This window comes from Leptonotus elevatus, chromosome 21, assembly GCF_054856555.1.
Source record: "Leptonotus elevatus isolate MCC_2025b chromosome 21, RoL_Lele_1.0, whole genome shotgun sequence".
In the NCBI taxonomy this organism is placed as follows: domain Eukaryota; kingdom Metazoa; phylum Chordata; class Actinopteri; order Syngnathiformes; family Syngnathidae; genus Leptonotus; species Leptonotus elevatus.
The window spans coordinates 13,731,141-13,756,665 of NC_141259.1; the positions used below are offsets into that span (position 1 = coordinate 13,731,141).

Genomic DNA, 25,525 nt, shown 5'->3' on the forward strand with positions numbered 1-25,525 from the left:
GCATCAGCAGAAGCATTCTACTAGCTTCTAAATGTTTATTAACATCAGGAGCTAACTTCTAGAGGTCTCTTAACATGTTTTAATATCAGTGGAAGACTTTTAAAATGTTAAGTACTTCTGGAAGGTTTTTAACATAGTTGGCATCAGCATCAGCATTCTTCACTGGGATGCTAACATGCTAGCATCAGTACAAAAATTCTAGATGCATCTATATTTATATTAACTTCTACATCTTTCTGAACTTGTTTTAACATCAGTTCAAGAGTTCAAAAAGTTTTTAAAATGTGTGTTAGCCTCAGTGAACAACTGCTAGAAGCATCTCAAAATGTATTAACTTGAGAGTTTAAATGTGTGATTGTGTCAATAGAAGACTTCTGAGATGTTTTTGACATTTGTGAAATATTTTACTGTATTCACTGGAATGCTAACATGTTAGCACCAGTGGAGGAATCCTAGAAGCATCTCAACATGTTTTAGCATCAGTGGATGACTTATAGACACTTTTCACGTGTTAGCATCAGCACAAGACTTCCAGGGTTTTAAAATACATATTAGCATAAGTGGAACATTTAGCAGTATCTCAACTTGTTTCAGCATCACTGGACGACTTTCACTGGAATGCTAATCATGTCAGCATTAGTGGAAGCACGAGCAAGATTCTAGGAGCATCTCAATGTGTAGTACATCAGTGGATGATTTCTACATTTTTTAAACAAGTTTTAGCATCATGGAATAACTCTAAACATTTATTAATATAAGTAGAAGACTTCTAAATGTTGTTTTTTTCTGTAACATTTTTTAACATCAGTGGATGACTTAACGCCGGTTTGTGACACGGTTTGACATCAGTTGAAGAACTCTAGACGCATGTACCATAGCTAAAAGACTTCTAAGGTCATTAACATGCGTTAACATCTTCGGGAAACTTCTGGATGGTTCTCAGTGTGGTTTTAGAAGGCCTTTAACCTGTTTTGGCATAAATTGCACACTTTTACTTGTGTTAGCATCCATTTAAAAAAAAATATGAAAAGGTTTGTAACAGTTCTTATGATTACTGGATGACAGTCTACCTCTGTATTAGTTTGTATCCTCACTTTAAGACAATCACCATTTGCGGTGACAATTAAGTGACTATTATATGTTGTTATCGTGTGTCATGTGTTATTTTAAACATCCTTTTTGTTATCATTTGACCTTTATGTCACTATTTTCTTCATCATCACATTCTGCAGGCACCCCACAAGCACAGAAACAAATCTCACAGAGGTCCATTCAACAAAACTTAATTACACAACTTTTACGGTTGCTCAACGTGACGTCACGTTGTGCCACAAGCATCATGTCGGTGTCGTGTACTAGCAAGTTAAGTCCAAAGTTACCGAAGGCAGTCGCAAAAGTCCTCCTCGACTTCTAGCAGCTGTCAATCATTGACTCAAGCAGATAAGACACGGCGGTGACGTCATGACGCCTCACACACGGCCAGCATCCTCCTCCGCGCATAGCTAAGCTAAGCGGCTAACGAGCTAGCCGCGGTTAAGATGCTTTAAAGAGTGACGTGCACGCGCGAATCAACGTGGAAAGTCAACGAGGAGGCTGTGCGCGGGCCGTGTATGAGATGGTTGGGGGACGCGGAGGGGGGAAGGGGAGGATGCAACAGGCGTCACGTCAACGGAGACGCTAAAAAAGTGTCGGAAAGGCGTCAAAAAAGTGAGCAAAGCTCTACAAAAGCGACGTTTTCCGCCCCTAACGGCGACATTCGACGGCTGGCCGTCGCGTCGACGAATTTTACACAACAACGAAGCTCACTTTCTTGATAAATTTGTCTGGGCAAGGTCACATCAGCACTGTGCCCCTAGCAGCTGTTAGCTACGATGAGACCGGAAGCCGAGCCCGAGTCCCTCCAAATTACAACAGATGAGCAGGGGAGAAAGTAGTTTAATATACATATTTTGTTCTTGGAAAAACTATTAAGTGGTTTACGTATTTACGTTAAGTAACTAACGTGCACTTGTAATCATATTGGTGGTGTTACGGAATGATGTACGGCAAAAGTAAGCGTCCATCGTCACATCACACATGGAAGTCAAACGACGTAAGTTGAGCCGCCATTAATAGTTACATCCTTGCTATGTGGAAACAGAATACGTCAAATACGATTCAAGGTCCTGCAACAATCACCCGGCCCACGATTCGAGCGTTTCTCCAGAACCGAATTCAATAGATGGCTTTACTTTGAAAGCGCCCGCAGGAAGCCGGCGCTCTGCTTGCCGCTGGCCTGACGGTGGCGTCTGCTAGCTTTACACATGGCCACTAACTAACTGACTGGCGAACAGCGAGGCTCCGACCAAAGTGCACCCGAGATATGGATGCTCGCCTCCGGCAGCCAGCACACTTTGACCCCACCCGTAGCGCCCTCCCCGCGGCTAAAAACTCCCAACGACAACTCCTCGGGCACAAAGTTTGTCCCGAGAGTACGAAAACGCTCGAATGAGCTTCAAAGTGCGGCGAAGGAAGGAGGAAGGGAGCCAGTCGCGCTGAATTCCACCGCTTGGATGCGCATCAAACTAGGAAGCAACGCGGGGAGGGAGCAAAAGTGCTCGCTCGCCATCTTAAAGTTGACTTGGCACACGGTAACAAGTCAACAAGCAGCCAACAAGTCACAAATAACACACCCGTCGAACACCAAGCGCCCCGAAAAAACAACAACATCAACACTTACGGTGAACTTTGTTGGGGTTGGGCTGCTTGCGCCGAGACATCGTGGCGACCGAGGATGACGATGAGAAGGATGACGATGATGAGGATGAAGATGAAGGCAGTGACGGCGGAGAGGCTGCAAAGTTGATCCGAAGAGGAGACGAATCAAAATGGCGTTTCCGAAGGGATGTGCAAACTTGGACAAACTTTACTCCGGCTTCTCCTCCTCCTCCCTCCCTCCCCCTCCTCTTCCTCCCCCTCCTCTTCCTCCCTCTCTCTCTTCTCTCTCTCTGTCTCTCTCTCTCTCTCGTCTCTCGACTCTCGCAAGTCACTCGAGTCAAAAAGACTCGAAGAAGAAGGAGAAGCTTGTTGTGTGTTCGAGTCGTCGGCCTCTCCTCCTCCTCCGCGTGTGTTTCTAAAGCCGCGCACTAAAGCCCATCACGTGTTGTGTGTTCAACTGTTCATGTGTGTGTGTGTGTGTGTGTGTGTGTGTATGTCTCCAAGGGGACGTGGCCATCAAGCATCTCTGTGCACGCGCACTCGCCCGCCCGCGGAAGGCTTCTTCCTCCTTTGCGCGCACGCGCAGCCAAGCAACTTCTTTGAAACTTTGTCGTTTGACGAGTCGACTCTCATCAAACACCTCCGCCCCCACCCCCGTGCCTCACCCCCTCCCTGTCTGGTTTCTTCGTCCAGTAACTTTTGCTGCGGTGCCCAAACGAGCGCAGCATCCGAAGAAGGCAAACTATCGCGATACTTTGTGCGAGAGGATGTGGACGAGGAGGATGCTAACGCTAAGGCCTAGCTTGGCTTAGCTGGTAGCTTCAAACTACACAGCTTCTCCCGTTTGGCAACTTTTGCACACCTGTGAGTAATTTAAATCAACATTCATTGAAGAATGCTGATTATTTAAGCACTGAGAGGTGAGTTGTACTCATGAATGTAGAAAAAACAACTGTATTTGTGTTGTGTTGATAATGTAAGAAGTTAAGCAAGTTCAATATTTAGACATTAAACCCATCATATCAAATGTTTGTTCTCTGACACAGCATAAGATCAAGATTATTTGACTATTTGTGTGGCCCATCATTCTTTGTTCGTAATTAACTTGTCTAATTTGATATAGCCCTAAAAGAAGACAACTTTGTGTTTTGAGATTGTAACAAGCAAAAAAGTTGAACCAGAATATATTTAACTTGCTGTATTATATCAGTGTTTCCCAATACAAGCATGTAATATCCCAAAACAAGAGGACTTGACTTAGTGTGCCCCATCATACATCTTTATTGACTCAATATTTTTCATTTAATGTGTGTGATAAACCTGACTGAGGCCCACTCCGGTCCACACATAAAGATAATTAGGCAGTTATTCTTGTTTTTTACTACTTTCTTCTGAGATTGTCCTATAAAATCATCATGTCGTCTGAGATGTCTTAAGAGTGCATTTGCCCTCATAATCGGGCCCAAAACGGGTCGGACCAACAATCTTAAATATTATCGTGTTGATTATATCAGACTACAAATCTTAATTTGTGTTGGAAAATACAACGACTCCTGAGTGGTAACTAGTGTTGTTCCGATACTGCATTAAAACAGTGGTATCGGTGAGTACTAACAAGTAACATGCCGATGCCATTAATTCTGACACTAATATAGGACTTTGGATGCAGCATCTTGTGTCTTGCTCATGCACGACATTTACTGATGTGTGACATGTTCCCTGCATGCCGAGCTAAGATATCCTATTGGCCCTTGAATGCTCTGAACCAATGGCAGGACAGCTTTTTCATGTTGAGAAAAAAAAAACATAGGTATCGGTATTATATCGCATCGGCCGATACTGCAAAGCTGGGTATCGGTATCGGGGGCTAAAAAAACGGTATCAGAACAACACTAGTGGCAACTCTGTGAATTGTGATCAAAACGTTCTTTATATAGAGCTGCTGTGACGGATAAACAATCTCAGTAAGAAGATTTGAAAAATTCTTCCGTGTGTACGGGGCCTAACCTGAACCATTAGTAAGTCGTAGCATCATGTAAAGTGCACTTCCCATCGTGGCCACTCGGGCGGAACTCTTGAGTAAACTGCAGTGTGCGTGTTTGTGATAAATATCTGAGGGCTAAATTTAAACGTCTTCCGTTGTTGTGCTCCTTCCCACATTCCCTCCAGGCCTCCATCACCCACCAGGCCTCCTCCCCTCAAACCCGGCTCCTGCTGCTGACGACGACGATGATGACAATGATAATGAATGTAGGTAGAACTTGTCAAAGTTTGTTTAAGGCTCTCACTCTATATGATATAGTTGTCTGATATAGTGAGTTAGGCATTTTGTAGTGACGTGAGTAGGGGTTATAACCTTTTTAGTGCCACAGTGTATATCCCATAATGCATCTTGAAAAGTAGTGAACAACGATGGCCACGAGAAAATCAAATACAGTGGAGGAAATGGTGGCCAATCAAACAATTGGAATCTTTTATTTACCCAGAAAATAGAAACCCATTGAGAGTGAGGTTTCTTTTTTTAAGAGTAATCAGGCCAAGGCAGCAGAGGCAGATGGATGTTAAGTGCTTTGTTTGGAATCCTTTGATCAAATACACTCAGTTGAAACAATTTATTGTGGAAGGTCCATCAGCTGACATTGGTTATGCTGCAAATAACTCAACAAATGGTTAAAGTGTTGATTTTTTTTAATTTATTGCACCTCCACCTGAGTAGTGTTCCAAAACTCTCTTATGTAAAAATATCTATATACAGAAGGTTTTTTTTTTATCAGGAACTCTGTCGACTACATCCAACTCCTGATGTAGTAATGAGGGAGTCTGGAATGAATGAATGATTTGGGCCTTCAAAGAAGTCCCAAACTGACTTTCGAACATGAAAGGCGTGTTGGCATGCAGTCGTTGAGCTGCTTGACTGTGATGAGGCCATTGTCGTGACCTTTGGTACTGTTTAACGTCGTTAATCTCATCACTTTGCTTTTCTATGCTAACCGCTCCACTGAGAGGCAAATGCACAACCCGCACCAGGTTACATGATTCCTCCGTCACAAAAACAAGAAAAGATGTCAATCAAGAGACTTGACTGAGCTGTCTTTAAAAACAAATTTACAATCTTATGTTGACTAGGACTGAGCGATAATATAACCCTAAACTCATTTTGGTCATTATTTCTATTCTATTTCTCTTTTTCTTTTATTTTTATTTTTGTGGTTAGTTGCTTTCCTTGGTCTGAAAAGTCCTGAAGTTGTCAAACCGTCAGTGCTTTTTCAGCTGCTGTCTGTGTGCAGCCATGTTGTTTGTGTAAGCAGTGCGCATCAGTGAGAATGCGCTTTTAACTGTGGAAGCCACGAAAAACCAAAAAAAGAAACCATCCTGACAAATGAACTCCAAAAAATCAATCAGATGTAAGACTTGCTCAAACTTCTCAGGCCTGGCATGCTAACGCTGAGCAAGGCCAGTAAAGTTTGATCATGTTGAGTCGGGATCCCCCCCCCCCCCCCCCTCAATCCCACAACCCCCACCGCCGTGAGGCCTCTGGAACAACAAGGTGAAGTCGTGGAAGCATCTGGGAAGGAGTGGCCGGGACACAAAGTTGCGTCTCGGGCAGCACAAAGTGTGTGATGTTATTTATTGGCCGGTCGCCATGGAGATGTTGCCGAGGAGCCAAGCATCGGCCACAATGGCCTGGATTCATCCATTCACATCATGGCCAGGATGGAGGAGCTCGAGGCTGATGGGAATTGCTCCCCAGCCACCTTGATGTTGAAGGGCCCCAAATTTCCAGTTTTTAATGTTGGGGGGGAAAAATGTCAGCTACGGAATTTCTTCTGTTTATTGAATGGGACAAATAGTCAACACACAAATACAAAATGGAAGCACTCACACAAGGAGCATGCATGCACACAGTCGTATGTAGGGTAATAATTGTAATTGGGCCCCTCTAAAGAGTGAGGTGTGGGGCAGAGTCTGATGCAGGGGAAGCTCTCAGTGAAGTAACTGCCCCAAGCGCATCCAAGAGGAAGTGCCAAATGATGGCCAAAATGATTATCACTGTTATCAATATTTATTCCTGTTTATTAATGACAATTATTCAAATACCACTTCATTATTCATTCTGGCTCCCTTTTGATTGTCAGAGAACTACAGTATCTCTAGGTCCACTATCAGGGTTGTAATTGTTTGGGATTTTTCATTTTCAATTTTTCCTTTCATCTTGTTTTGACTTCTTTTTTTTTTTGTAATTCAGTTAGTTATAATTAGTTTTTAGAGTGAGTTTGTTAGTTTTTGATAGTTTTACTTTTTCTTTTTAATGCTTCATTTTAGTTGAGTTTTTATTAGTTTTAGCTTTAGCTTTTTCATATATACTGTATATGGAGTAGTGCGTACAAGATTTTATTTTTTTTAAGTCTGAGTACGCTATAGTGTAATAAAGTAAACTACAACTCCAATTTCAAGACCAGTTTTTTACCTTCATTCTACTGTATACCAAACAAATTAACTAAAAATCAACCCTGAAAATTCATTTATGAAATTTATTGACAAAGGTGAAAACAAAGGACAATTTTTTGCTATAATTACTATTAGTTTTATGGAAATAAAATGCAGTTTTGGTTAGTTATCCATTTTTAAAAGCACTCTTGTTTTTATTTTATTTTGTGAACAAAAAAAATAAAATAATTTTTAGTTTTAGCTATTTTGTTAGTTTTCGTCAACTATAATGACCATACCCCACTCTTAAGTCCACCACATAAAGTTACCTAAAATATGGAACGAAAAGACATTGCCCACCCCCGCCCCTCCTCCTCGGCCGCCATTGGAGCGCGGAGGTCACATGACAGCGACACCTGTTGGCAGCATCGGGATGACGAGCGCGAGCGAACTTGCGCTTCACGAAAAACATCTCCAGCTGCGCCACGCCAGCAGAGCGAGAAGATGCAGCGAGCGAGCTTGTGAGAGGGGGAGGGGCTTGCAAAACCGGTTTCCAGTAGTGACGGATGATTTGCAGCTAACAGTTGTGTGCCTGCCAGGCCAGCCAACTCTTGTGTTCTCCTTAAAGAAACAGTACGTGACAAGCGTGTCTTCACTTTCACCCCAGCTGCCCATAAAATGGAACCTTTGCTCCGTTCCGCTTGTTAGGAGTGGGAGAATGATTACGTATATTACTACTTGAGAGGACTCCAACTTGGATGTGCACTATGTGTAGTGACACTGGCAGCCGCTAGGGGGCGTTGTTTTGCACTCTAAAGTGACTTCTCATCCATCAGTCAGTTTCAGTGTACTTATAGACAAATAATGGATTGGTCACCAGTCAGACAAACATGTTACTGGTCGCCAGGCAATGTTGGAGTCAACATAGATAAACAAGTCCATGTCAGAGCACAAATAGAGACAAACAGTGGACTGGTCGTAGGGACAACCAATCAGGGATAGGGCAAGATAGACAAGCAACTTAAGCAAGTATTCCTATCTACAGTCTCCTCTCCAGTGAGGCATGCTAACGTGAGAAGAAACATGCTAACTCCACACAGGATGGCCACCACTCAGATTTGAACCCAAAACCTCAGAACCGTGAGGCAAACATGCGGACTATTAGGACCACACAGACGTGCAGCAACCACAGATCAGTCTTAACTCCGTTTACCACGCAAGTGTGTGTACATGCGTCCCATCAGCGCGCTATCTGGATCAACCGGTTTGTGATGCTGGTGCATTAGTTACTGTTGTTATGACAACCGCTAACCTGCCTGCCCTGGGGTCTGGGAGGCAGGTGGGTGGGGCTGACTTTGTGGGGGGAAGAAAGTTTTTAGTCCTCAATGGTGAGAAAAGTGAGAATAACTGACTTTCTTCTAAATAATACATCTCTTATGAACAAAACAACCACAAAACAACACTATCTTTGCTTTGTTTGGTTTGTATAAAAACTATCACGAACACACACACACGCAAACACTGGCGAAGAGTTGACTGTTGTGCTCTCTAGTGGTGAAAGCATGACCTGCACAATGCAATGTGTTGATAGTGGCACATATTGTATTTGTATAAACATGATGTCGGGCCCAATCTGAATCCACAAAATAGTCTCTTTTCTGGAGACCCCAAAACGGTATGTTTGTTCAACCATTAGCAATATTTTTTAAATATATTTCTATGTATATTATTGATTTTTTATATATATAATATTTATAATATTTTTCATTGCTGTAACGTACTAAAGCACAATATAGTTTTGTTTTTTTGTATGAGCTCATTTTTTTTACAATAATGTGACCTTTTTTTGTATCCCCAACTTCCCCTAAATATCGTATCGTGACCTTCATATTGTGGCAATATTGTATCGTTATGGTTGGATATAGTTACATCCTTAATTTTGACTGAACAATAATAATGGCAAAATAAAAATAATAATAGTAGAAATAATGACACTTGGAGACAATGTGAGTGCCTTTGACTTTGCTTTATTGTTAGTAAATGAGCAGGAAATGCATTAGAGCAAATAGTTGAAAAGAGAAACAATCACTTGGATTAGCAACGTGACGCGATGTGGGCGCCATCTTTGTGGAATTTGAAAGGCCTCTGAAAATCCTTTGTAACAAATCCATTCCGCAGGAAACAATGACTTTTCTCATCAATTATGTTCCATTTATGTCGAGTTTTTAAGGCAAATGATGACGCAGTTTGAAATTTTCACACTAATTTTGATGCTTGACTGGGGGAGGTTCTCATAATTTCGGCTCTTGTGAGTCTTTTGGTGGATATTTTGAAGTGAAACTTGTCAGCCAATCAGAGAAGACCTTCGCCAAGTAGAAGATGAAAAGAAATGGTCAAGGATATGTGTAGACAAATAATCTCGTTGGACTGTTTTGTACCAATTTTGAAAGTGTTTTTGGACCAGATTTTCTGTTGGTGAGTTCACACAAAACCCTCCCCCAAAAAGAAAAAAACTCAAATTCTCCTCAACCATCTCGGATTTCTAAAAATGTTGCTGTATTGTATTCAGGTCTTGTCACATTGCTACTTTGATTTATAAAAAAAAAAAAGGATTTAAGTGATCATTCTAAAATCATAGTATATTTCTTGATGATGTATGATTGATGATTGTGAGAGTGAATCATTGGAGGCGTGTGATCCACGTGGGAAGCAAATGTCGACCAGGTCGTCTGCGCTCACTTCAGTCTAAGGCATCTTCATCTTCGATCTGGTCCTCAACTATGAAGTCAATCTTTCCCCAAATCTGCAAGAGAGACAAAATGCGGATGTTGAGGCAAGTAGGAAAACAAAGCAAACTGCAAAACGAATATATCAATAATGCCATTGACATTGGCATTTTCGAAAAGTGAAAGGGAAGAATAAGAATTCTTATTTTTAAAGTGAAATCATTTTTATTTATTTTTTTTTACCTCGCACAGATTGGCGCAGGACATCACGGCCACCAGGGTGCGCTTTCCCTTTATTTGCGGAATGAAGGTCTCCTTCCAGTGAAAGGAACCTTGAGGTTGGAGGATGCTGAAACACACACAAACACACACATGAAGACACCGGCGCGCCACGACATCAGCACGGAAGCGGACGTGCATACTTGTAGAAGCGTCTCCTGTTGCTCATGATGCGGGGGCCCTCTATGGCCAAGGAGACGTTGTAGATGGGGAAGGTGAAGGTGTTGACGAAGGAGACGGTGACAAACATATCCTGTCCAACCGCTTGAAGCCCGCTCACCTGCGGGGGCGCAACACCGCATTAGCATGGACTTCCTCTATCACCTGGACGTACCCGCGGTGTATCTTGTAATGTGCCTTACCTTGAGCTGGAGGTTGGGGGCCTCCAGGTAGACCACCTTCATGGCGCTCAGGTACGTGAAATCCCCGCTACCGCCCAGCGTAAAGCACAGGAAGCGCTGGAAGCCCAAGTGCTTCAGGTATTCCTGAGCCATGGTCTTCAGCACCAAACGCTCAGCTGGAAGCGAAAACAATTTTGAGCGAGCTTGACCATGGTTGCTCAGTAAACGTTGTGCCATGAGAGATTATCCATTGGGAAGTCATCCAGTTTCACTCAATTGGGCCGAAAAGTATTATTTTCTTACTGCAATTAAATGCTCTTCCGCTAGATATCAGAAGATACACAATTTGCCTGGTCTAGCATCTTTTTGGGGATTTTTTGTTTTAAAGGGGAAGTCAACACCCCAAATTTTTTTGGACGATAATATGTTCTATACAGCCCTACTAGTCTAAATATGGTATTCTGGTTAATTTTGTGTTAGTGGAATATGAGTTAACTAGCAAAATTCAGCAAATTATTATCCGGCAGCCATTTTGCCACTTGGTGTTGAGTGAAAAGGACATCACAGTTGCTCAGGTCTCAGGTAACCACCAATCACATCTCAGCTTCAGAAAACAGGTGAGCTGTGATTGGTCGTTGCCTGAGCCCCGAACAACTGTGATGTCATCTTCAGTCGACAGCAAGGGGCAAAATGGCCGCCACCTGAGATGGATGAAAACTACTGGATTATGCTGCATAACTCATATTCCACAAATGTAATATTAATCAGAATGTCATATTTAGACTAGTGATATCACATAACATTTATTGTCAAGATTTTTTTTAACATATACAGTGGATTCTGAATTTCTTGACCCAGAACCTTTTTGATAAATTCAGAAACTGAAATTCAAACTCATATCGCACAGCAGAGCTCTAAAATTCTAAGCGAACATTTGAAAATAATTGCCAAATTTGACCAGTAGCCAGTGCAAGTCAGATCAAGTTGAGTAAGGTCACATGATCCCAACACGCGTAGCAAACCTCGGATGATTGGAGATGGACCCTTTCCCCCCCTGGTGACTCACTCATATTGGGTTGTATGGTGACCTCGATGGGCTCAGATTTGAAGCGATTGGACAGCACGCCCGTGTAGAACACGACGGCGCACGTCACCAGCGCTTTGACCGTTTGGACCGTGTCGGTGTTGTTCATGAGCTCCACCACCAGGTCCACGTCCTTGCCCAGATCCACATGAGCCTGCGGACATCATCGGGACAGAGATCAAGTCACATTAAAGGGGAACTCAACCCTCGATGACAAAAGTCTTGCCTTCTTATCTTAAGATCTTGGGGTGCTTTTTATAGCAAGTGCCAACAGGCTTTTCCGTCTAAAACAATCTACTCGCCAGCAAAAGTAAACATGTGAAGAGATGAAGACACGTGACTGTGACACAGGAAGCTCTAATATAAAGACATGAAGACTCAAGGACACGTAATATGACACGCGGAGGCACAAGGACACCTGTTCAGTGGAGAGTGTGCAGGTGATCGGAAAATCTGCGGCTGTTTCTGGGTCATCTCTCTCCAAACCGAAGCCTTGGGCAGTCAGCATGGCCTTTTTCTCATCGGGACTTCCTACACATGCACACACGTGTATTTGAGTGGAGCCTGGGAGGTGGCCCGGGTCGGAATTGGGGCGTGGTCACCTTCGGGGTACTTGTACGTGTGTGTGACGTCGTCTGCCTCGTCCACCAGGATGTGCTTGGTGAAAAGTCCCCTTCCCACCAGCCTCCGGTCCACGAATGTGGAGATCACGTTGCCATATTTGTCGTGCGTCAAGTAGTGGACGTCACTGTTCACCTGCCGGGGGGGGGGGGGGGGGGGGGCACACGATGACGTTAATCGGCGGAAGACACGGGGAAGAGGTGCGGCCAGACTTGGCGGCTGACCTCTGCGAAAATGAAGGGAGCGTCGTAGGAGTAGCCCACCAGACCCTCCTTAATGGCCACCACCGAAGCTGGGCCGCAGCGGTAGAGACCTGCACAAGTGGGAGGACGTCACAAGGAACTTTCAGGTGTTAACATTCCACTGTAAATGGCTAACTATCTTGAAAGTGCAGATTTTTAAATGTGAAAGTCAAGACGACCAATGAATATCGATTCAAAACAAAGTCCTACATAAGTGGACTGGAGTAAAGTCTGTGACATGTGACTGGAGTGACTGTCCCTCTAACCCCATGCACACCCCCCACATACCGCCACTGGTCTCCTGCGGTGTGGCGTCCACCACCTGCCAGCCGCTCAGTTGGGGTGGCAGGTCATTGCGCTTTATGAAGACCTCGTTCCAGCAGTGGTAGTTCCTGTATGGATGGACCGTACCATTGACAACACCTTGAGCGTCAGGGTCATAGACACGTACTGTATACGTAGGCAACATATTGAGTGGGATGGCATTTCTGCCATAATGTCAGCCATATTGTGTGTGGCAGCTGTGCCCTGTAAACTCATGCCGGACAATCGAATGGGCTTCACAAAGCCACAAAACCAAAAGTATACAAACCTTTTGTTTGTTGTTATCATTACGGTCATGTAAAATACAGAACTATTCATGTTAAACACGTCTACTCTATAACAACCATATCCAGAAAAGTAGATGTAGTCATGTGGGTTTTCTGAGTAAATTAACAAAAACGTTATCGGAGTTGTTACATTTTGTTTATACGATGGTCGGGGCAGGAAGTGTGGGCGTGTGTGTGCATGTGCGCGGACCCACCAGATGGAGTCATGCGTGTTGCGCTCGTCCGCGGATCCGTCGGCCTTGAAGATGAGTTCGATTTTCAGGTTGCGGTTGTTGTCGTGGGCGGAGTTGAAGTTGGAGATGACTCTGGCTGGGATGCCCAGGCAGCGCAGGACTGTCAAAAGGAACAATTATAGTCATTGCCACAGTGAGCGTTACCGTGGCGACAGATGGTAGGAAAGTTAACTGTGGTTGAGCTCTTGACTGAATGAGATCATGGAGACTTATACAGCGGAAAAACAGGGACAAAAGCAACATGAAAATTGTCTCTACCAGAGCCTTTTTTTTCCACCAGTTAAACTGTATGTACTGTGTGTACATGAGTTAGGAGTGTGAGTACGTTTGCACCCACTAGAGGGAGCACTTACAGGTGTTGAAGACTCCGGCAAACACCCAGCACTGGCCATAGCGCACGGACCTGCCCGTGTTGGCATATTGCAGCAGGATGTTCGTGCTTCCCGCCCACAGGGTTGGTGCCGTGCCTCCAGAAAAGTTCTCGCTCCAATTACCCACCAGGACGCCTTCTTCATCCTGGGAGTTAATCTGCAAAAGGAAACGCCGAGAGACCAGACATGTCATACAGTCAGTATGCTTTGGAGAGGGTAACAAAGAGCAGAAGACTGGCAATACAGCTGGAGGAAGCAGATATTTTCTGTGGGAGTGAAGCGGTCGGACGGATGGACTAACCCAAGCCTGTGATTGTTTTATCCCTCCGTGGATAAATAAAGTAATTGATTGATTGAGACAGAGTAGAAGAATGCTGGAGATGGAGCCGCCACGTTGGAGGCAAAGAGGAAAAAGCAAGCAGGAGAGTTCTAAAACTTGCAGACAGCAAAGGCACAGATAGGAGAGGAACGTTGCTCGTGGCCACCCCTCAATAGATTAGTCGCAAAGAAGTCCAGAAGAAAACGGGAAAACCGAACCGGCTTGAAAACATGTCTTCCTGGTTGCAGAGCAAGAGTTGCGGTGCTTGGCTCACCAAGGCTGAACCTTTCCGGACCATGCTGATGGGGTTGCCGCGGTTCTTGATGGGCATGCGGCATGCGTCCAGGATGTAAATGCACGCATCCAAGATGCCGCGGTCAAACTGCGGAAGATGTGCCAGATGTCATTTGTTAGCCTGTGACCGTTAGCTGGCGCATGAACACACCTGTCCATAGGCCCAGTCGCGACTCAGCAACGTCTCCCTGGAGCCCATGTAGATGGCGCCGGTTTCGTTGAGAACATACTCCTGCCGCCCTGGTTCATCCGGATAATACACGGCATCATCTGCAGACCGTCGAAAAGGAAACGTCAATGTTCTGAGGAAGGAAGACGTGGCAAACGTTTGGCGCAGTGCGCTCGCCCACCTCTATTCCAGCAGTTGAAGAGGATGTAACAGTCGGTGGACGGACGCCTCTGTGTGCGCTGCATGCCTCTTTTGGTCACGACGGCAATGTACATGCGGAACTTCCCCACGACGGTGTCGGCTTTCGGTGTGATTCCCAACAGTACCCACGAGCCCTGGGAGTCTATGATCCGACCAGACCAGCGACCCTTGTGCACCGTGCCGAAAGTCGCGTACTCCAAGGTGCGCTTACTGATCGTGGGCTTCGAACCTGAGGAGGGAGGAAAGTTTCCAAATTGAAACTGGCAAGACTCATCAAGTCATGTCCAAATCCTAGAATGGCGACTAAAGTCTGACCAGAGTCAAGTGACGTGACTGGAGTGGTCTGCTAAAGCGGTCGGCATGGAAACTTACCAATCAGGAACTCCAGCCGGAACTTGTCCCTTAGGGTGATAGGCCGGGAAAAAGTGACGTGCAGGAGAAACTCTTGTCCCCGGCGGACCACCAGGTTGTCGGTGTTGTAGGCGTGGGTTCGGTGCTTGGGCATGTTGACGTTCTTGCACATGTCCACATTCTCCACGCTCAGCATCATATTTCCCCGACTTCGTGGGTCAACCTCATCGTCCGATTCTTCCTCTTCGCCGTCTTGGAAAGCTTCGAATAATGGAAAATCGTCTTCGTCGGCCCCCAGGTTGCTCGTGGACGGCTGCGGTCACATTTCGCTTTGTCTTATTGCATGCTAAGCTGAGCTAAACCATCGCAAATTGTGCCTCACACTCACCGCCTCGTTGTAGCGCCCCGTTGTGTCCATGACGGCCAAAGATGGAAGATGCAAAGACGATTGCAAACTAACAAACAAACACAAGATTAAAAAAGGGCAACGTGTGTGACAATTGGGACAAAACAGTCAGCCTCGTAAGCATATTTACAAAAATGACCATCAGCAGTACACGCTGGAAGTAAGCAAATAAAAGCCCAAAGTGTTTGCGCGTCTTACCTGTGTGAAGGAGGCGCGGTTGTGACGATGACATGTTGAAGCCTCTTTATAGGCAAGTGACTTCCTGTGTGTCGCGCATCAGGAGGCAGCAAGTACTTCCTTCTTTCCAAAATAAAAGTCTCACTTCCTCTGACCTTGAGCATCTTGCGCGGAGGTCATCATGACACGCCGCTGCCAACGAGGTTGAGTGAGCAACTTCCTGTTTTGTGGGACGATCATGCGTGCCCATAACAAGTACGAAGAAGGATGTTGATCAGGGTGGTGCGGTGAGAAAGTGTTTAGCACATCTGCCTCATTGTTCTGGTGTTGTGGGTTCGAATCTGGCCTCTGGAATTCCTGTGTGTAATAAGCACATTCTACCCAGAGTATGCTAACTTTTTAGCTTCATCGAAGACCAACAAATTATACACTGGCATGATTGCTTGTTTCTTTGTGATTGATTGGCAGTGGATAGAAAAAGTCTACACACCCTATTCAAATGTGGGCGTTTTGCAGTATTAAATTATGAGACCAAGATAAATCATCTAAAAAAAATTACACTATTAATGTAACCTGTAAAACTCCATAGATTCTTTTTTATCTTTTTGAGAGGGGAAAACATCTGAAATGTTATTTTGCACAAGTGTGCACACCCTCTTCTAAGTGGGCATGTGGCTGTGCTCTGAATCAACCAAATCACATTCAAGTTTATGTTAAACGGCAGTCACTGCACATCTGCCACCATTTCAAAAATAAAAAGTTTAGATGTTCGAGGAGGCTTTCCTGACATTCACCTTGTCTCAGCCTGTGATTGAGGATGTAAAGTGCATCTCAGTAATGACCATATTCGGGAATAATTCAACGCGAAAGTCAACAACATCAACAAGCCAAGTAACTTCAGGCCCTTGTCCTTTTCCACATTTTGTCACCTTAGACGTGAAATGCATTCCTTCCTTTGTGTTGGTCTTGCAAATGAAATGCTTGTAGTGACACAAAATGTCGAAAAGCTCAAGAGCTATGATTACGTTGCCAAAAAACTTTACAAGGATTAGCAGCAATTATGATGATAAATCATTCTTTTTCACCGTGATGAAGATGTAAAATATCTCAATAGCTTTGAAAAAAAAAAGTGATGAGCAAGAGTTCAACTTGACTGAAGAAAGTGGATGAAGGAAGTGGAAGGTCACCACATGACAGATAAAAGCAGAATAAACTTTTGGATGCTCGGTCAGCACAAAAACATTCACGCACACACACACCATGACGAAGATGAGAATGATGAAGAAGTCAAGCAGAGGAGCCATATTGGCATCCTAAGGTCACAAAGTCACGAGCCGCTCACAGGTCACAACAAAGTTGTACAGTATACTTCCAGAAAATTATTTCATGATAAAATGAAAAATATGAATTAAGGACAGCAATCACAGTGATTATTGTTGCTATTATTATGGAATTTGTGACCTGTCGAACCTATGTAAAGTTTGCCCTCCACAAACTGGCAAGGCTTACAAATGGATGTCATGTTAACAAATTGCAAGCAAAAAACACTCAAGAAAGGGAACATATCATCTCGAACTTACAAAAATTTATGACATTTATCATTTGTTTATCTATAGTCAGGCCAAAAACAAAACATACCAAAGGTCAAAGCACATTGAGGTCAGAGGTTAAATAAATGCTGGTGGAACATTTGACTAAGTCAGCGTCGAGCTAATACGCTTATTTTTAGATTCTTCAACTCTGCCTTTGCTTCTTCCTCTAACGCCACTAGAGGGCGCCAGAGAACCCCTTTAAAGTGTGTACACACACACAGAGGCCTCGGAAGGCTTCAGCTATGACGTCATAGTTTTGCCTGTCAATGTCAATAATAATCATATTAATTGACAGTATACGCACGTCATACACCACATATATCTAAAGTACAGCATACATATATACAGTATGTATATTAATGGATACGTAGATATTTTAATATAATTCATAATGTGTTTTTGTAAAAAAAAAAATATTTGGAAAACATTTGTCTTCACACACTCATTCGAGTGTATGCTGTAGAATAAATCATATGGGCATAGAAATGTCATTTTTAATTTCATATTGCAAATTCATAGAACACAGTTTAAAAAAACATCATTTTGTCTGTTAAAAAATGAAATGTCAGTGTGATAAAAAATAATAACAGTACGTAATGACAATGATGACGTTACACTCCCTCGTTGCGATGAAAAATAAGAATAATTCTGCTGATTTTTCCAAATACATTAATTTTATTTTCTTTGCTTTTAGATGTTGATTTATTTATTGTCAATAGTAATCATAAAGAGAAGAGGAATTGCACCAGGGGGGAAAAAAAGAAATCTTGAATAGACTTTATTTGAGAGTGTTGCGCATGATGAAATGTGGTAATATGACGTCAGCGTGCGCACGTTGTCGTCATGACTCATGACGTTCAAATAACTTTTTTCACTGCAGGTCAGATTGTGTTGCAAAGAAAGAAAAAGTGAATGAAAGAGATCTCCAGTGACGATGAGGAGGAGGACGAAGAAGAGGAGGAGGAGTCTCGCTCTCTCTTTTCCCGCCACGGAGGAGGAGGAGCGTGTGGGTGCTTGCGTGCGACTTTGCGGGAATGCGCGCCTCCTCTGCGGCGTCAGTCCGTGCGTGCGAGCGTGCGTGCGTGCGCGTCCACCGAGGATGGCGGGAAGCCTCGTGCTCGTGCTGGCGCTTCACTTTGGTGAGTTGAAACCCACAAAACCACATTTTTGAAACTATCAGTATTTTTTTGATCGTTATTCAAAGACGGTTATTCTGTTTGAGATTATTTTCAGATGGTCACCTTGTAGTCACACGTGACTAGTGGTGGAAAGTGCACGAGACAATGTCGTTGTTTTCTCCCCATAGGGGGGAAAAAAAGAAAATTGTTTATTTCATGTCATGTCTTGATTTTATTAGATTTTTGGCACGTGAGCACTACTACAGTGTAAGTGTGTGTGTGTGTGTGTGTGTGTGTGTGTGTGTGTGTGCTTTAATGTAACTGTGTGCGAGCCGACGAGGGGGATCCCCACCCCCTTCACATCTTCCTCACCCTCTTCTTCGTTTTCCTCCTTGTGCACTTTATTTGTGGAAAAGTGTCCTTTTGCTCGTGACACTAAAATGCACTTTTGTGTGTGTGTGCGTGTGTGTGTGTGTGTGTGTGGTTAGATTGCGCGCTCAGCGCCGAGGCCGCGTTTAGTTGTAGTAGTAATAATAATAATAATAATAATAATAATAATAATAATAGTAATCGTATATGGTTACGTTTTGTTGTTATGTGAAGAAAAAAATAGAAGGAAGAAAATGAAATACGGCACAAAGATGATGTCATTTTGTAGCCGTGCACGCGCCTCCCCGCAAAATGCGGGTGCTCGGCCCGGGCGGGCTCCGTCTAATATGCGGACTGCGCCACGATTATGATTTTTTTCCCATTCTTCCTATGAATGTTGTTATTGTGATTGTTGCATAAGCGCGATGTGTGTGGAGGTGTGCGCGTGCGTGTGAAAGACAGAGCACGCTCTTTTTCTTTGCAACGCTCGTGAGCGCGCGCTCCTATCGAGAGCATCCCTTCGTGTTGGGATGATTTTTATTGTCTCATTATTATTATCATAATTATTGCCGAGTTACAATGGCCTTCCTTATTATTACCATATCAACCAAGTGCATTTAATAAAGTCAGCATTATTACTGTCATTGGTGTTGTGAATTATAATAATAATAATTATTATGATTACTCGTTCTTAAAACATTGATTGCATTTGACAGACTTTACGTGGCTCGGATTTTGTTGCAAGGAAACGAAATCAGTCACACGTGCGTGTGAAATGGGAAACACGTCCTCTTTCTTAATGTGTGTGTGTGTGTGTGTGGTGGGGGGCGGGGGATGGGGGGGGGGGTAGGACGTGCGTGTGGTGGGTGTGTCGCACGCACCACGCTGCTTTTCTGCACTGCAGGAAAAGTACAGTTAAAGGTACGAACGAGCGAAAAGACATACAAGACGTGCACTCAAAGAATAAGTGAAGGAAAAACGGCGTGGCAAATACAACAATCATCAATTCAAAATGGAAAAACGAAACAAAAACCATGTCACCTTTTCAAACTTGTGCTGTGTTAAAACAAAATTGATTGGATTTTTTTTGGAATGAAATCAAAATTAAAAAAAAATATATATATATATATATATATGTATATAAATATATAAATATTCATGCTGCATCCTGACGTAACGTGACGTCATCGGTTCCTCATCATTTAATCATTCTTGTAGGAGAAAACAATTTAAAATAACATATTTTAAAATTTCAGTTCAAAGTTGCAAATTAACCAAATGTGGAGCAAATATCACCTTCAAGCGTTTATATTTGACTAACATTCAGCTTGACAAACACTTCATTCAAATCGTCATCATTATTTCAGATGAGATGAGTCCGACCAAAACAGTCCAATACGTGACGTCAGGAAAGCGGCCCAAATTGAGATGGAACCACAAATGCGAGCCTTATAAAACGATCTCCTCCACATCAAATTGAAGGCAGCATTTCCGAGTTGGTCAAGTTGCGTGAAATGTACGTGAGCCGGAAGTGCTGCCTTGTGTTTGAGCCGACGTCTTATACGTGACCTCCTCCAGGGATTTCTTGTGTCCTCTCTACGTCATCGATAGCGTCTCCATCATCTTCATCGCTGACATGACAGCAGTAAACTTGAGCTGCCTGCAAATAACGATTATTTTAATAATTCATCCATCTGTCGATTCTTTTTTACATTAATGGATGAATCTGATAAAATATATATATATTTCTATCCCTTTATTGAAAAACAACATTATTTCAAATTGACACTTTGAAAAATGCAAAAACACGAATGGATTCACTTCCTGGTTTGTTCCAAACCTTCTGTCAGGAAATCGACAAAAATCTTGATGATTGTTTCTCAAAGTAAAAGCTGGAGTTTGTAAATGCCACGTTTTGGGGAGAAAAAAAGATAATTAGTCTGCATTCATTGAGGACAACAGAAACCAATTATTGATGATTTGGACAACTGGAAGTCAAACAAAGTCCCTAAACGGTTATCAAAATAGTCATTATTTCATTTCATAATGGATTAGTTGTTGATCAACTAACTAATTGTTGCATTCCTAAACTTAACCTTCATCAATATATTTGTCACGTGCACAGTTAAAAACATACGACAGCAACACTGAGTAATGAAATCTTACTTTGCTTGAATACCTCCACTTATACAAAGAATATCAACATTTTAAAATGACAAAAGACAAATACCGGAGGAAAAAGAACATAGCAACTTAAAAATAATGACAATTTAAAAAAAGAAGACTGTGTTGTTGAGTTTGCAGTAACAGTCTAGTTAGTACCAAAAGAAAAGAAAAAATGCTCTATGGTGTGGAAAATAAGAAGTATTGCACAGTGTAAACGTTAAAGTAAACAGGATTTTTTTGTTTAAAAAAAAAAAAAGGTGAAATGTTGATTGTCGGAAATGTAGTCTAACGTCGTTGTGTTTTGGGTCAGTGTGGCTGCTGCAGTCGATGCTGGTAAGCTCCGCCCACTGTGACGCGGTCTTCAAAGGCTTTTCCGACTGTCTGCTCCAGCTGGGAGACAACATGGCCAACTACCCCTCCAACCTCGACGACCAGCAGAACCTGCACAAGATCTGCACGTACGACACGCACGCGCGCGCGCGCACACACACACACACACACACACACACACACACACACCAGTTTCAACATGGTAGCAAGATTAATTGATTTATCAGATTACAAAATATTTTTTAATTGCCATCCCTTTATTGGAAAACAGCACATTATTTCAAATGAACAGGTTGGAAAATGCATAGATGTCAATTGATGACAATTGCATGAGAAAATGCAGTCAGAATTTTAAATTTTTTTAAGATGCTAGCAAGAATTTTTTTATTTTTGAAAAAAAAAAAGCAAACACAAAATCTGACTGCTTTTGTGAAAAATGTTCAGCGGGTGAAAGTTCAATTTCAAGTTCAGCAAGTTCATCCATGTCAATTGATTTCTGAATTCGTGGTTGCATTGTATTCAAAATTAGCATTTTATGAAAACCATGTTAGTTTTTTTACTAACACGGCAGCATAATAATTCAAGCAAACATGGGCATTTTGTGAATTGAAAAATATGTTTTCAGTTCACAGCATTTCATTTTACACAACAAACATGTTAGCATTTTATCAATACATTTGAGCTTTTTTTATGGGAACGCGTTAGCATTTTAGCAACACAAACAAGTTAGCATTTGTTAGCATCTCACTCACCCTTGATGTTACATTTGTTTACTAAAGGCAACATATTAGCATTTTATAAATGAAAGACTGTTTTATTTTTCCAGTTTTGTGAAGGAGGCCGTAATCGATTGTTGCTATGACGACATCACTTAGCAATGCGGCTAATTGACCGTGGAGATAAGCCCCGCCCCCTGCTGCTTCAAAGGCCAAATGTTTGTCGTGTGGGCGGAGTTTGGTGTCATCTGCCACACTTAAGCACACTTTCATGAGGGCAGCACGCCCACTCCAGATGGCACGCATGAATTCATGCACACGCACACACACACGCCGATTGAATTGAGTGACAGCTTTATCACAGCAGGGAGGGGGCGTGGCTGGTGGGGCTGGTTAACACGCCTCACACGCACACACCCATGCTAATTGTTAGCATGAACACGCCTGGGTCAAAGGGCATATTATAGGTGCGTCGCATACACGCTTGGTTGGTCACTTGGTGGCCTGTGGGCGGAGCTACAACCCCAATGAGAAGAGAATAATGACCTTGACATTTTTTTCAATCAATTTGGGCTCTTCAGCAAAAAAAAATTCCCTTTCTTGAAAATGTACAATTTTATTGTTGTAAGATTATGACTTCACAAATGTGACGTTACCTTATACAACTTAATTCTTGCAATATTCTGACTTTTGAAAACGTTTTGAAAACCTACAGCTATATTCTATATGTAACTTTTTTTTGTTCTTGTTCCCGCCGCCCCCATCCCGTCCTGACAGCTACTGGGACGACTTCCACTCGTGCGCCAGCACGGCGTTGTCCGACTGCCAAGAAGGCGCCAACGACCTTTGGGAGAAACTCAAGAAGGAATCTCGCAGTCTGGATTTTCGCGGGAGTTTGTTTGAACTTTGCGCCGGGGGAAACGGCGCCCCGCCGAGATGGGGCGCGGCCAGCGGCCTTGGTGGTGCGCTCCTGGCGGCGCTGCCCGCCCTGCTGACCTGGCTGCTGGCACTTTAAGAGACACCCACAAAAAAAGAAGAAAAAAAAGAAAACAACAACAACCACAAAAGGAGGAAACCACAGAAGGGCAGGCACGGCCTTGTGTTTGCCCTCGACTTTGCCTTGCAGACGCTTCGTCCAATCACACGCCCACCATGACGCTTTGACGCCACTTTGATGAGACTTTGAGGACACACCAGAGGACTTTCTAAAAACGTCAACACCGGTCGAGTGGGTGTGGAGCGGGCGGAACATTCCGGTCCCGAACGCGAACGTCACGCCAAATTGTTACCCTGCAATATGACTTGCAAGGCTAATACTTTTAGTGGCTAACTTGCTAACTTGCGAGCTAGCTTTTTTTTTTGTTCTCTTTTTGGCTGTGTTGGGAATCCCTCCATAGTACTGCCCACACTATGTCAAAATGCGTATATAGTGATTAGGGAATATAATTGTCTATTTGTTTTTAAATATGTTAATGTTTGAACATTTTAGTGTTAATTGTCTAATTGTTTTTAAAGATGTTAGCGTTTTAACATTTTAGTGTTCTAACTTTTAAGCATTTGAGCGTAATAACGATTTAGTCTTTATCATTTAACATTTTCATGATTTAGCATTCTCATATTGGCCTCTTATTATTTTAACGATTTAGTATTTTAACGTTTCGCATTTCAATGTTAGGTTAGCCCTAGTTCCAAGGTTTCAGCCCCCAGTCAAGTATTAGGAACGCAGTCGTCTACAGTACAAATAAATTTTCAGCGGCCATTCGTTGATTCCCAACACAGCCAAAGTTTGTTTACGGCGCAAACAGGAAGTGAGTGTTGTTGACTTGCATGATGTCACTTTCTCACCCTTTTTAGGACATGAGCACAAACGTCGGCTTGGCGCTACACGCCACCTAGCATAGCGCTGCAAATCCAAGCCTTTGCGCTAACGTGAGCCAATGCTAACCCGAGTTAAGTTGCGTCAATGAAAGTCTTTGTTGAGAAACGTTTTCTAAATGAAACTAAGTCAGGCGTACACGAGATGATTTTGGAGCAGCTAACGGTAATTAGCTGGAGCGTTGACGCTAGAAAGTAAACTTTTAGCCCGACTTTTGTCATATGTCAGCTGACAGTATTTGGCTAATGGCCATTTTGTGCCGTAAAAGCAGCGTTTTAATGGTTAGCGATTTAACGTTTCAGTGTTTTGTTTTAACATTTTTGTTTTTTAAGGTTTTAGTTAACATTTTCGGTTTATACGTTTTACTGTTTTAACGTTTTAGTGTTTGAACATTTTAGGTTTGAACATTTTAGGTTTGACCATGTTAGCGTTTTAACGTTTCAGTGTTGAGCGCCCAGTGCGCTTGCTTCCAGGTTAGCTAACATTTAGCAAAGACTTTGTGACCAGAGGAATGAAGGTTATTTTGTGCTGGTTTCCTGAAATGTTTGACAAGTTGTTTTTTTGGTACGTGAGTAGAAAAGTTAGCGTTAACGTTGTTGTGTTTGTGAACTCGGCAAAAAATAGAAAAAGAAAACAAAAGAGCAATACCACAATGACATCACGGCCAGTGTAGCTCCAATCAAACAATCAATAACCATTCATCAATAAATCAAGACTGTTGTGTTCCAATAAATAACAAGTAATAAGATTTAATAATAATAATAATAATTACATGTTCATGTCTCCGTTCATTTCAGTTTGTTTGCTCGCAACTTTTACAAATCATTCCAAAAACCATCAGAAGAATGTACAAGGATTTATGATGTACTTTAGAGAAAATATTCCTAAGAAAAAAAAGATTTATCATAGAAACTTTATTCCACTTTTATTGAACATATAGAAATATCTGAAAATGATTTAGTGCAAAAATAAAACTACTGTTTGAAAGGAAGTCTGTGACGTCACTGTCTTTTGATGTCCACACGCTACGCGGTAAATTCATTATTAATGAGCAGGCGCACACGCTCAGTCAGTATATTGATGGCTGAAAATGAAGAGGAGGAGGATGAAGGCGAGGACTCAGCTGCACATACATGAAAAGTCTATCGGTCTGGTCCGTTCATTTTTCTGACGGGTCGCGCGGGTGGACATTTTCAGCGGCGTCAATTAAGGTTGCATGCAAACGCCACACGGAAGAACATGTGAGGAGGTTGTCTTTTAGGCCTGCATCAAAAGTCTTTTTTTTTTTCAAGGGTTAGGTTAGGGTAGCAAATCGGCCCACATTTATTATTATTTTTATATGAAATAATCCCACTAGAAATGTTTCCCATGCATGAAAAAGAAAACAACGAAATGTTTTTTTTTTCTAAACGTCAAAAATATGAATGGAATAAACGCACAACTGTGACGTCATTTGACGAATACATAGCTTATTGTTCAGCGTCCAAATGTGACTATTTGTGTTCATATTTCATGACGCTTACGTGGCGTGTGAAAAATATGTCACCATCAAAATTAACGTTTTATTGACAAATATACTATGCACAATATTTAAATCCTATATGAGGGGGAGACAAAGCAAACAATCATAAACAAATTGTGTTTTGTTTGTTTTTTAACGACATTGAGGACTGCAACTGCACGTCTCGGAGGGCGCCGACTAATTCCTGGAAGCGAGCCTGCTGAATAATTGAAGACGCAATTAAGGCCTGCAGGAAGAAAGCAGCTCATTAAATATTCATATGGGAAATCCCGCGAGATTTCTTCTG

General features: G+C 42.7%; 3 protein-coding genes across 4 annotated transcripts in view; 1 reads left to right on the plus strand and 2 right to left on the minus strand.

Moving 5' to 3' along the window:
- The window catches only part of rreb1a (ras responsive element binding protein 1a), a 30,583-nt gene extending 27,287 nt beyond the window's left edge, over nt 1-3,296 (minus strand). The window contains exon 1 of the mRNA XM_086066051.1: nt 2,720-3,296. The gene's annotated coding sequence lies outside the window, so the exon portion shown is untranslated. The remainder of the gene's footprint in view (nt 1-2,719) is intronic.
- A 170-nt stretch (nt 3,297-3,466) lies between these two features.
- On the plus strand, nt 3,467-24,708 carry nrn1a (neuritin 1a). 2 transcript variants are annotated; one of them, XM_086066070.1, is made up of 5 exons: nt 3,467-3,617; nt 4,867-4,947; nt 18,023-18,281; nt 21,106-21,253; nt 22,619-24,708. In XM_086066070.1, the coding sequence occupies exons 3-5, from the start codon at nt 18,077-18,079 to the stop codon at nt 22,854-22,856; spliced, it is 591 nt and encodes a 196-aa protein (XP_085922196.1). In that variant the 5' UTR covers nt 3,467-3,617; nt 4,867-4,947; nt 18,023-18,076; the 3' UTR covers nt 22,857-24,708. The 2 variants fall into 2 exon arrangements, with proteins under 2 accessions (XP_085922196.1, XP_085922197.1); XM_086066071.1 differs by lacking the exons at nt 3,467-3,617; nt 4,867-4,947 and having other exon boundaries at nt 18,227-18,281.
- On the minus strand, nt 9,152-15,385 carry LOC147156018 (coagulation factor XIII A chain-like). Its single transcript, XM_086066646.1, has 16 exons — nt 15,356-15,385; nt 14,989-15,280; nt 14,597-14,845; nt 14,398-14,516; nt 14,227-14,334; nt 13,616-13,790; nt 13,224-13,362; nt 12,707-12,810; nt 12,401-12,489; nt 12,158-12,311; nt 11,974-12,086; nt 11,538-11,709; nt 10,493-10,647; nt 10,274-10,410; nt 10,095-10,200; nt 9,152-9,928 (listed from the first exon to the last, which is right to left on the minus strand). Exons 1-16 carry the CDS (start codon nt 15,383-15,385, stop codon nt 9,866-9,868), a joined length of 2,205 nt encoding a protein of 734 aa, XP_085922772.1. The 3' UTR covers nt 9,152-9,865.
- Nucleotides 24,709-25,525: the final 817 nt, after the last annotated feature.